This window comes from Motacilla alba, chromosome 1A, assembly GCF_015832195.1.
Source record: "Motacilla alba alba isolate MOTALB_02 chromosome 1A, Motacilla_alba_V1.0_pri, whole genome shotgun sequence".
Classification (NCBI taxonomy): Eukaryota; Metazoa; Chordata; class Aves; order Passeriformes; family Motacillidae; genus Motacilla; species Motacilla alba.
In genome coordinates, this window is record NC_052031.1 from 66,176,174 (window position 1) to 66,189,045 (window position 12,872).

At 44.0% G+C, this 12,872-nt stretch overlaps 1 protein-coding gene across 3 annotated transcripts in view; it reads right to left on the reverse strand.

Annotated features, from left to right (window-relative positions):
• Window positions 1–270: 270 nt before the first annotated feature.
• Window positions 271–12,872, reverse strand: part of KDM5A (lysine demethylase 5A) — a 54,877-nt gene continuing 42,275 nt past the window's right edge. For 2 of the 3 annotated variants that reach the window (XM_038153026.1, XM_038153027.1), the window contains exons 25-28: window positions 11,822–11,981; window positions 11,093–11,313; window positions 8,571–8,981; window positions 6,848–7,060 (exon numbers count right to left, since the gene is read on the reverse strand). In XM_038153026.1, coding sequence (XP_038008954.1) covers window positions 6,848–7,060; window positions 8,571–8,981; window positions 11,093–11,313; window positions 11,822–11,981 — 1,005 coding nt within the window. Of the gene's footprint in view, window positions 7,061–8,570; window positions 8,982–11,092; window positions 11,314–11,821; window positions 11,982–12,872 lie in introns of all 3 variants that reach the window. The other variant, XM_038153025.1, reaches the window with a different exon arrangement.

Genomic DNA, 12,872 nt, shown 5'->3' on the forward strand with positions numbered 1-12,872 from the left:
AAATAAAAAAAAGACATGGTGATATGTTCCGATGGGGGAATTAATTGAAAACATGTGGAGCCAATGAAGTTTTAGTTTTGGTGTTCACCATAACTGGGATCTAGAGGAAAAAGGAGACTGGTCTTTGATATTCTGATTTACCTTGAAAGGTTCCTACTACGAGGTTTGAGCTGCATACCCCCTAGGGCTAGAACAGAAGCTGTGGATTCACACAAGCAAACCAGGAAACAGCTGTTTTATTGCTGCCCACATCTGGTCCTGGTGATGCCAATGGACAGCCTGCAGCCACACAGCTCCTGTGGAGGGACCAAGGCAGCCCTAAGAGGGTGGGAGGTGAGACCTCCCCTGCTGCAAAGGAAAAGCAGTCTGGGAGGAGCAAAATAGAAGTCTGCAAAGGGAGTTTGTGCTGATTTCTTTTGGTCTCACTTCCCTGAGAACGGGGACTGCCCAGGGTGTAATGGAAAGGCCCTGGGGGATGAAAGCAAAAAGCACAAGAAACAATCATGGTTCTCTGAGATCACCAGAGCTGAGAAACAAGGACATGAACAGCTGCTGCTTAGGGCAAAGCAAAGTGAGCTCCTTTTTGCAGAAATCTCAAGTGTTGCTTGTCCAGCAGCACTCTCTGCACACTCTGTAAACAGGAGTTACACAAAGGTCATGCCCACTTTCTGCTCCAAACAGGAATCTGACCCATCAGCTTCCTAGAATCACATTACTCAGCAAGAAAAAAAAATCCTGTTAAGTTATGAACACTTTTCCTGTGGCTCTGCACTCTTCCATTATTTATTTATTCAGCTTTGGGTACTCTGTAACTGCCCTAAATCCCAGAGCCTGACCATTCCAAGACTATTTGTAGCAGAAGCCAGAGGAAACCAGTGCCATGGTCGGGGGTAAGGCCCAGAAAGTGAGAAACTGGGCTGTGTTCAAACCTTACCAGTGGGATACAAACCTGGGAATGGGTTACACCGGTGGAGCCTCCCCTTCTGGCAGCAGGTGAGGGCAGCAGCATCACCGCTCTCATCTGGGGCTGCTCCTTCAGCATCAGTCAGGGTGCTGCCAGTGATTCCACTTCTCCACCATTCTCAGCAGCCGCTGGCTCTCCCAGGAATGTTTCTGGGCAAAGCTAAAGCATCTCTCTCCTGCCTAAGAGGCTACTGGGAAAGGAAATAATGGGATGCAGCACTACCAACACACTGGCAGTGTCTCGATGAACTACGTTTCCAGCTGTTTGAAGTGAAAAGTTAAATCACTGGCTGACAGAAGTAAACAATGTGGTACTCATTGCCCATCCCACTAAAGCCTGAGCTGTTTCTCAGATTCAAAGCATGGGTTTGTGTGGGCTCCACTGCTACTGCCACAGCACAGCAGCCGCCAGCGCCTCCTTCCCTGGGAGCAGCAGCCACGCCCGTGGCTCGGGGCTGAGCCGAGCACGGACCTGCAGAGGATGCAGCCCTTCCTTCTGCTGGCCCGTCACCCACCCACGAAGAGCAGAGGCCAGGCTGGCCAGAGACACCCACCACCATGCCAGGACTTGTGTGCAGAGGTGGCTGCTCTCCTCGGATATGAACACCCCCAGCAGCTCCCTCTGGCACTTGGCTTTAAATGCCTTTTTGGGGGGAGCATGGGGGGGGATAAACTACCAAAACCTGACCTCTGAAAAGCTGCCAAGTGAGACACAACACCCCACCTCACATTAAAACTATTCACTGCAGCAGAGGTTTTGTTTCAAAGCCATTCAGAGCACAGCTCCTTACAAATATTTTTCAATAAATCCTTGCTACTTTCATCTCCTTTACCTACAACTTAACACTCACTTGTGCAGAGCCATGCCACTACCCAAAGCTCAATGCTCTCCCTGTCCTGCTGTGCAGTTTCCAGCTGCCCCACACATTTATCACCCTCCCAAAGCCAGCCTGGCTGGAATGCTGGTAAGGGCTGGATTTGTTGCACCTCCCCACTGCCTTGGTGCTCCAAGCAGAGCTCCTGTTTGGTTCAGGCAGGCTGACCAAACACAGTGGCCACAGCTGGAGAGGATGTGAAGGAGTTCCCTGCTTTCCCTCTGCATCGAACTGGAGCGAGCCTCAAACACTGCTTTTAGCAGAGCACAGCACTCAACTTCCTACAGCATTTTAACAGTCATTTCAGGAGTGATATTAAGGAACTTTTTCCACCCCTAGGAAAATGTCTGAACCCTAAGAAAAATAGGAAGATCACTTTCTTGACTGTGATGAACCCTCTGTGCACGATGCCCATTCCATGAAGTGATGGAACCAACCCTCCTCAAACCAACATCCACACCCATGAGGGATACTGGGAACAGTCACCACTATAATCTCAGCCCAATCTGGCTGCCTTCTGTGATCAGCTCTGGACAAGGGGAGAGCAGTGGGTGTTTACCCTGACTTACAGCAAAAACACACTCAGGGGGAGTGGATGGACAACCTACAATGGCAGCAAAAAACGGCTTGGACTTCAATAGCCAGGCTTCAGCAGTCACCAATTGACAATCCTGGAGACAGCTGCAAGTGCAGTACCTCAGGTGTTTCTTCTCACCCACCTTGGTAGTGGTATAGAGCACACTCAGATGACATCAGACAATGCTGGCAGAGGACTGGAGCAGCAGAGCCCAAAACAAGGGAGGAGGGAACTCCCATTCATTTGGGTCTTTCCTGGCTGAAGTGATGTGCTGATGGGAAGTTTAAGTCCTGCATCTGAGAAATCGTACACCAGAAGACCTGGGGCTAATAGTAGCAGAATGAAAAGCAGTCAGCAGTATCTGGAGCTAAACAGGACAGTCTTGTAGGAGGCAGCACAGCAGAAGTATGAGCAGCAGGCCAAATGAAGTAATTTTCCCCTTGTATTCAACACTTTTAAGCTGCACCTAGAGTAACACATCCAGTTTTGGGCTCCTCAGTACATTGAGCAAACTGCAACAAGGACCACCAAGACTGTCAGAAGGCTGCAGCTCATGCCATGGCTCAAGGGAGGCTGAGCTGGATTTGCTCAGCTTGGAAACCAAGGCTGCAGGACCTGCAGTCTCCAACTACCTAATGGATGATCAGAGAAAATACAGCGCCAGACTCTGGCAACAGGCACATTACAGCAAGTGGATTTTGCACTGAAGATGCTACAAAACCAAATGGGAACTCAGACAAGTCATTGAATGCTCATCCCTGGAAGTACTCAAAATTTTACTGGACACAACCCTGAAAAGTTTCACCTGCTTTTAAAGTTGCCACTGCTCTGGTCAGGAGGTTGATCCAGATGACCTCCAACCTAAATTACTATAGTATTCTAAAAACTGAAAAGATCAATGCAAGTTTCACAGTGTGGCTGATGTAACAGACAACTGCCTGTTACCTTCTGCTGTGTTCCAATCCCTTCAGATAATTCCCACAATATCAACAGTATTAAGTTGCTGAAGACTCTTAAGTTTTCATTACCAGTGGTCCAGGCTGCACAAGCATTCAGCTAGAGATCTGTCAAAAGCATAAATCCTAAAGGCAATGGTACTGAAGGTCAGCAGTGACATTTATCTCTCTGCAAGCAAAGCTGCCAAATTCCAGGCCCTGTTTTTCACAAGAAAAACCTGAAAACACATAGTTTGTACAAGCTATACAATTCAAGCCCTGGCCATTTTCAGCTCCTCACAACAGCTCAGGTAATTTCTTTGACCTTTTGTGTCAGACACATGAAAAGAAATAACAGCAGCAGTGGCAAGTAGCCTTTGTAGACTACAGCATTAAGACAAGCACCTTGCTAGATACACGAGCTAATATTTTTTGTGCACTGAGATCTTGTCCCCAAAGCATGAGAGAGTTTTTCCCACAGCTGCAGCAGATCCGCAAGAACATTTTTGTCTTGGCTTCGGCCAGCTTCTCTGCGTATGCTTTTATAAAAATCCAAACCCCTACAATCTGGAGACAACACCACAGCTACAGCTTCGGGTTTTTCAACTACTAAACTACAGGTTTTTCCAAAAGTTAACATTTATTCATAAGTTCATACTATCAGCAATCCTTTGATAGGAATTACGCTCTTAAAAAACAAGCTTAAAACAATAAGATGTAAAGCTAATAATGGTCTTCAGTTTATGAACACCTTACCCAAAAGCAGACGAGACATCTGTGACCAGAAAAAAGTGTGGCAGCCTCCTTCCAACAGTGGAACAGAGGCTCTCCATGTGGCTACATGAGAAACAGCTACTAAAAATGTGACTTCTGCATATGACTTGCACATTTCTTTCTGTTGTTTGCTCTTTCCTGTGCTTGTTACGAGCAGAGTGAGCACAGCTGCATTGTCGAGCTGTTTGTTTCCATCTTGCTGTAACTAGTGCTTCTGTCAACACTCTCCACACCTTCTACACAGAGAGACAGCAACATGCAAGGCAGGTTTACTCAAAGATCTCTTTTCCAGTTGGTGGCAATTACATACAACGACTTCATCGCAACAGAGAACGCAGGAATGGTCACGAGGATATGCTCAGAGGCTAACAGGAGATGCTAACCATGTTTCCCCTGCTGTGTCACAAATTCTAGGAGTCAGGAAAGAATACAGAACACTGGGATTCTTTTTAAGAAATCTTGTACTAGTCTACTTCTGGAACGATTAAACATCTGTGACAGATAGTTTGTCCACTCCATATGGGGAAACATTTATGCAGTACCGTCAGTTAAAGCTTGAAGGAAAAGGAACAACTCTTTAAATCAGTTTACCAAAACTAAGTGTACATTGAGAAGAAAAAAAAAAAAAAGTAATTGGAGGCAAAAAGAGGGTATGTCTATCTAAAGCATAGACTCCTTCATAAATAAGTAAACAAATAATACTCTTAAATTTGCTAGGGTGCCCGCTCAGCCACATGCTTAACCACAGCTTGCTTTTGCTTTTAACATCACAGTAAGTCTTTAGGGAGCAGGAATTACAAGTCTGTGTCCAATTTGCACTCAGAGCTCCCAAGACTCTGGATCTTCTGTGCTCCATCTTATTTCTTTTCCTTTTGCACACTTCCCTCTTCCCAGGTAGCAGGCACACATAGAAGAAAACAATAAAGTTCTGTCTACCTGAGCTGAGTTGGTTGTTTTTTTTTTTGGATGGATAATTCTGCCAAATAAATAAACTTCCAAATATCAGAGAACAAGAGAAGGGACACAGAACAGTCAAGACAGCACACCTTTGTTTTTGTTAATATTTCTTTAAATCCCAATCCAGCTCCTAGTAAGACTGGACACTACTTACAACACTCCTAGAACTGCAGAAGAATGGAAACAACAGGGAGCGAGTGGAGAGGGGGACAAGACAGCCCAGGGGCTGACTTCAGACATTCACATACACAAGGCCAGCATCCACTGGAGTCATTAAGGCCCAGATGCCCCACTAATAGGAACAAACCCAAATACAAAGGTAGCACATGAAATGTATTTACCTATTTAAACACAGGCAGCTGGTCAAGCTAGAATGGGGAAGGTAACTGCTAATTCCTTGTACTACAAGGAAGGAATGGAGTAAAAAAACCCAAGCCCACGGGCAGGTTTTTGCTTTGTGAACCTCTGTCTGTGCTGCTGGTTAACAGTGGTAAGTATAAAAAAATCAAAGAAAAATAATCTATTTATAGAACAAGTCAGTAGTCTGAGACATTTAGAAAAAAGTAAAAACAAGTCCTTCTTTAAAAATGGATTTACTAAAACAACTGTCACCCAGGATGACCCCGAGCCCTCTGGTCCTCCGGCAAAGCCAGGGGCAACTTGAACAAGAACTGTTGCTGATTGTACACTGGTACACATCCAGCAAAGCCAGCAGGGAGGGGTTTGCACTGTGAACAGGATCTGCAGACTGCTTGCTGGTATCACAGGAGGCCATGCCTGTAGCCTGGTGATACTGGAAAGTTGTGAGTGAAACTTTTCACAGAAGCACGTGTCAGTGTAACCTCTGAGGTAAGTGGGCTGTCTTCTTTCCTTCCCATCCCCGGGTACAGATCTCAGAAGCTGTGCCCTGGGTGCTGTACCTCCTTGCCAGCTCCATCCTGCTTCACACAACTTTAATGTGCAGGAGTGCAGAACTCTAAGCAAAGCCTAGAACAGGAGAGAGCATCCCTGTGGAAAGGGAAGCACTCTGCTCTTCCCAAGTTCTGGTCTAGCTAGACATTATCAATGATTTCTGGCCCTCCTCAGGACAGGAAGATCAGTTGTTTCCCACGGAGGGAAAAAAATTTGCCTAGTGGAGTAGAGTTGGGTTTCTTTTTTGGTAAACAGAACTTTTGCTGCTTTTTGCCATTATGAGCTCCTCTGCCCTTTAGCTACAAAAGAGAAATTAAAAGAAATTCATCCACTTGCTCCCGCCCTTACAGTGTAGTGTTAGCTGCCTGGATATGGAGGCAATTTCATTCTCCCAAGACATTGCTCTACACACTGGGTTGGCATGGAGAGGTGAAAGATAACTTCCAAAGTCACCTCCTCAGGATAACCAGGTAGGTCTAAGAGCTCCAGCCTATGCCCACCAGCTCCAGGCCAGCTCCACTGCCAACATGTACTCCTAACACCCTCAAGTGTCTAACAGCCTCGAGTTTGCTCAGTCCTTGAGAGCAACAGCCACACTCAAAGATGGAAACACTCGGGTCAGAAAGCACTGGCTGGAGCTGCTCATCAGGCAGTGTCTGCATAGCTGAGTGGCTGCCTCTGTGCCCTGGCACTCGCTGCAGGAAGGAAGGCAGCGGAACCCGACGGCCCAACTCCGCTGCACGTCTGTACATCCTTGGAAGAGAAGCTCAGGAGCTGCATCAGCCTCAAACCCCTCCTGTTCCGAAGGGTTCCAGCGGTCCATTTCCCAACAAGTTCTGGGCGTGGAGCAGTTGCTAACTGGTCTCCTTGAGATCTTCCATTGGTAGTTTGTAGCTCAGCAAGAAGGGAGGAGGTGAGGCGTGGGCAGGGCTGCTGGCTCCCTGCAGGGGTTTCTTTGCACAGTTTATACAGATGTAATCCTCGTTCTCGGCCATCTCCGGGGAGACCCCAACACACACCTGATGGAACCACTCATCGCAGCCCCCGTCACACTGCACCCAGTCCACCTGCAAGACAGCAACACACAGCCTGTTACAAGGAAGGACACACAGGCACAGTTTCTAGGAAGGAAATACCTTCTGTTAAACCTACAGGAGCTACCAAGAATATAAAAGCTCTGGGGCAAAAATCATGCCCCTGTGGAGCTTGTTTAAACAAGCTACTTCAGTTTAATGGAAAATAACTCTTCCAACAAACCTTGCCCCTCTTGCATCCTTACACTGCAACAACACAAGAACACTCTACTACTCCTGAGGAAGATGATTCAGCTCTCCTCAGATGAAAGGAGGGGTGCTAAAACACATTGAAAATGCTCAGGGATGGTTACTTCAGCATAGGTGAGAGTCTCCAAACACACCCTCTTAGACTGCATTATCAAACAGCAGTTTTGTAAATATAAGTCCTAAGTGTTAAGAACATTTAAGCTACAATACAAACTTGGAGCTGAACAATTTGGAAAAGACAAAAAATCAGTTAGAACGTAGGAAGGAAAAAAGATTACTGATTTGATTTCTGTAATTCTTTGAATAAAAGTAGATGTTACAGTGGGCACAAACTCCGATTTGCAGGGTAAGAAACACAGATTCTCCATTTTAATGGCTTCCACTGGTACAACTATAAAAATTGTTACTGCTGTAGTTCTGCTTTCTGCTTCCAGGGGAATGTAAAACTGTATCAGAAAAAGAACAGTAGTGGCAACCTATTTAAAATGAAGGAACATTATCATCATACAGATGTTATTATAGTTTGTAGCCAACTACTCCTGAACAAATTTTCCCAAGTGATTAGTAATGGATACCAACAGCTGCAGCTTCAGTCATTACATTCCTGTATCTGCCATTTATTGACAAGTATGGCATTGTCCTGTTGAAAGCAGAAAAGCACAGAAAAAACATTTTAAAAGCATTTTTGATCATCAGTCTGTTAAAATCTGACAATCATGACAGGCAGTACCACAGAGAGAGGCAGATCAAGTTTCTTTTGTAGTAATCCAATCGGGTCTAAAATAACTGATTATTTATCTCCAACAAGCAAAATGAACCACTGAAGTCTGTAGATCACCTGGCCTGCAACATCACTGCTCAGAGTGCATGCAAGAAACACAGAAAATCTATTTCATTTAGGAACATCACACACCCCACTCCTGCTCAGGAACACAGTAAAGCTAGGAACATTTCTTTCTGAATCAAAGAATTAATCCTTTGAATCAGCCTATGCATGTTGGACACAGTCAAGAGAAAATTACACAGCTTGAAGAAGTTTAACTCCCCAACCAAAACAGAGCACCTTTTCCCAGATTCCAATTTTCCATCTTCTCTTTTGAAGTACCTAAGTGAATAAGGAAGCCCTAGAGTTTAATCTGCTACATCCATGTACCTACCAAGTACTACTCAATCATCTCTCATTTCTAACCACACCACTTTGGTTTCTCGTGCTACTCAGCTTCAGTATGACCTGGCACAGGGGCTCTGACTTAGCACACACAATCGCCTGTGCCAGAACTAAGGGGCAACTCACTTTGTCCTTGCAGGGCCTTTGGCAGTTCTGAGCAGCACACACAGCATTCTCATCGTCCGACTCTTCTGCTCCTGACCAGTCATACTTGGAAGGAATATCAAGAATCTTCTTCTCTCTTTTTTTCTCTGTGCTCTCCTTCGCCAGTTCTACCTTTGCCACAACTGCCTTCTCTCGCTTCTTCTTCCGCTCCTCTTCCTTAGCCAGTTTCTTTGCCAGCTTGTTCAGCTCCTTTGTCTTATCTATAGTGAGTTTTAGCTTCTTCTTCTTGGGTTTTTCCAGTTTTTTCAGCTCTTTAGATTTTTGCTTCATATCTCCAAAGAACTGCTCTGCTCTCTCCAGTTTTCGTTTCCGCTTCCTCTCAGAAGAGTCCCTCCCTCTCATTTTCAGTGGTTTTTCATCCATGCTGTCATCCTTCACAGAAAAAGATACACATATTACTCAAAGACAAATTTCCTTCAAACCTGAGGTCTGACAAACGTACTTACCTCTACTTTTACCCTGATATGGCATGAAGAAATCTAATCAACAACATATCGTTACAAATTCTAAACAAAAAAAAAAGCACTTAACTTCATTTTCACCATGCTGTAAAAAATTCCTAAGCGTTATCAACTGTGTCAAAATACAATCAGCCAAAAATACCCAGTGGAAAAAGTAAACTATCAGCAAGGGTAAGAAGGCAAAATAAGCAATAATTACAACTCCCTTCTCACATTGTTTTTTAATAGAAGTTGAGAAGATTAATCGTTTGTTAGATGCTCTTGCTTATTTTTCATCCGAGGTCAGTCTTGCCTGTAATTATTTTTGAGAGAAAGCAACTGCTGTTTTGGAGATTAGGAAAGAGTAATTGGTGAATTCTTAAAATGTATCATCAACTCAAGCAAGAAGAGAAAGCAACATCCATTATTTGAATGGCTTCCAAACTGGCAGACATTGTAAATATCCTGGTGTCATCAAGAGCTCTTAAATAACAGATTCAGGTCACAAGTGGGGCTTAAAACTGGCCAGCTCTGTCCCTGCAGGTAGCATTCACAGTGACAAGTCCCATTTATACCTGAAAGATTCACTTGTGCAGTCCTTCGTACAAATGGGACTGACTTGATTTCAGTCAATGCAGCTATATACTTTAATTATTAATAGATTAAGAACATACTATAAACCAGAAAAGAGCCTGTTTGCTGTACATTACTTAATATAGCTACTCCACCCAAAACCAAATCCTCTCCAGATTATTTCACAGAAGTCTACTTATTTTGTATGTAAACAGGCATAGAATATATTCAATTTAAAATGAGCAGCTCTGGTCAAGCAAGTATTCATAAAGGGTAACCAGAAAATGTAACACACACACACTCGACACTCCTCACCCCACTCCCCTGGAAAAAAGCTTTGCTCAACTATTAATAACAGTCTGACATATTATTTATAAATTGCTGTTTGCTGGCATTCAGACTGCTTTTCAATCAACTCCCTGCCAAAACCATTACACTGAAAGAACATTAAGCTTATGCAGTACTCGGGCTGAAAGGTGGTAAAGCAGCAGAACTTGGGAGGCAGGGGCAGTTTTATGCTCCACACTTCAACTGATGCAGACTGGCAACACTTGAACTCACTGAAGGCACACAGAAAATGAGACAGCAATAAATGTGTTCACCTAACCTCACTGTTCACAGCATGCAACCTTCCATCTCGTATTGCTGTACACCACCAAAAAGCCAAGAAAGAACCAGCATCTTATGTTCTTCCTGTACAGCTCAGTAACCCAACAAGCCATCATATAATCCATATGGTCAAACTGACCCCTAACTGCAGCTGATAGATGGTAAAGAAGGGGTTCCACTCTGCCTCTTAAGCCAGCAGCTTGAGTTGAAGCTTCTAAAGAGGCTGCTCTTCCAGCACACGTTGCCTGCCCTCTGCATCAGTGCAGCAAAGTGATTCTGACTAGACCTCAGATTCAGCAGATAAACCTGCCTGATCCGCTGGCAGCTCAGCGAAGCAATCAGGACATCTTCACAGTGCACCAATAAAAAATTGCTAAGTCTGTTATTCTGAGGAAGAATATGAATCTTATTGTCTGCATTATCAAAACAAGTTTTCCCCGGTAACAAAGTTCAGTAACGTACAAGTATCATGGTATATAAGGTAAGTGTAACTTCTCATCTTCCTAAATGTTTCTTGTAACTCTTTTGCAGATTAGTTCAGTTTCCAGGCACAATCAAGAGGAGTGTTTCCTCCCTTAACCTGTTACCTTCTAAAATAAGGTTTGCATATGGAGCTTCTTGAGAAAACTGTTCTAAATATAGTTAACTGTGGAGGACAATGCTATGGCATTAGTGATCAAGAACTGAATTTCTGGATCACTTATTCTGTTGTCCTCTGTAATCTACTACTCTCTCCAGGTGAAATCCAAACATGACAAGCAACTGAGGACTCAACTATTCAAGATCATATTTATATAAATCCCCCAACAGAATGTGATGGGATTTTTGTTCCACACCAGAGTATTTCTTTGAGCTCCCTACCTCCATGACATGAAGAAACCTGTCCTCAGAGGGTGGATGAGTGGCCTGTAAAATCCGCCAGATGTGCTGAGTTTCATCCAGAGATACCTCCAGGAGATCTCCGACCATCATCAGATCTTCCAGCTGAGCTTTTGCTCCAGGTGACAGCTCCAACACAGGGGGCTCCAAACTGCGAGGTACCAGCGGGCTCTTCCGAGGCTGCTTCCTTGGAGTGCTAGAACCTTTCAGACAGGAGCCAAGACACAGAATCCTTAAGGCTGGAAAAAGACCTCCAAGATTACCGAATCTGTGCCAAGCCCACCACTAAACCATGTCACCAAGTGCCACACCCACATGTCTTTTGAACACTTCCAGGGACATGACTGCACCACTTCCCCAGGCAGCCTGTTCCAATGCCCGAGCAGCCTTTCAGTGAACAAATTCTTCCTAATATCCAATCTAAACCTCCCCAGGCAAAGCCATATAAAAACAAAAGGAAGAGATCATAACCAAAAGAAATTACGTATTTTTTACAACATTTTAAGGTGGGAAACAGTAGCAATCAAAACACATTGGCACAGGTTTATACATCAAATATCAGGAAACTAACTACAATGTAACTCTGCTGTACATTCCTCCAGACAACAGATCCTGTACAGCTGACAGGATAACAGAGCAGCTCCACTCCTCACTGACTGCTCATCCCAGTTATCTACTTAATTTTATCTCAATGTATACAAAAGCAAATACCTTGAGAGCAGCTTTTAGAAGCAGAGGAATAAGCGTGTTCAGCACAGAACGAGGGAGCAGTCCACATGTGTGTCACCACCTCCTCTGATTTAATGGGGATTTCCTCGTCACAAAACAAATTGGGCTCCAAGCTGCTGGAAGACTTCACACTGGCATTGTCCTGAAAAAAAGACACACAGAAAACATGCAACATCTGAATCCAGAAAATACCTACTTCAAAGTAAATTCTACTAAGACTGAGCAGTCTGCTGCTCCTAAAGCCCTCCTCTGAAGCACTCCATCAGAGATACCAAGATCAAAGGTAAAAATTATATCCCTACTCAAATGGTGGATGAACACAGGAACTATGGAGATAGCTCTGTTTATTTACAGCTAGTGCATGAAAAACACTTGACAAGTTTCCTCACTCAGCACCTTAAAGCATGGTCTTCAGAAGCAAACATGATGAAGAGAGGCTTTTTCTTAGCCTACATAATTTATTATTTTGCCTGAAAAGTCTGACTGCAAGCTCATGAAGACTTTCTCTTCCATAAAGCAGGGGTATGCTGACTAAATTACAGTGACTACAGCAAGAAATTATTTAAGATTTTAGAGGTATGGAAAAAAAAAAAAAAGGGCATACCAGCACAGGGAGAAATATCAACATAATGGCAAATGAAACACTGCCCTGGAATCAGTTCTTTCATGGCAGTGTTAAATCAGTTTAAATTACACCAAACACTGAAAGAAGAGGGCTGTCATGAATATTTCCATGAACAGAGTACTGATGGCACTGGCCTGGGCTCAGCTCAGTGTGTTGAGTAAGAAGACACTGAACAGCTCAAGGTATTGGGCAAGACATTGTCATTTCATGGCATAAAAAGGAGTTTAAGAATGGTCATCTCTCTCTCTCTGTGTGGCCTTCAGCTGTATGTTTAAAAGGAAGTGATATAAAAACTAATGATTTCTGTACAGAGCTACAAGTGGGAAATGCAAATCTAAATTGTCCAGATGAAAAGGTAAAATAAATATATTCAGAAAGAGGAAGTTATTTCTCCCTACACAGTAAAGA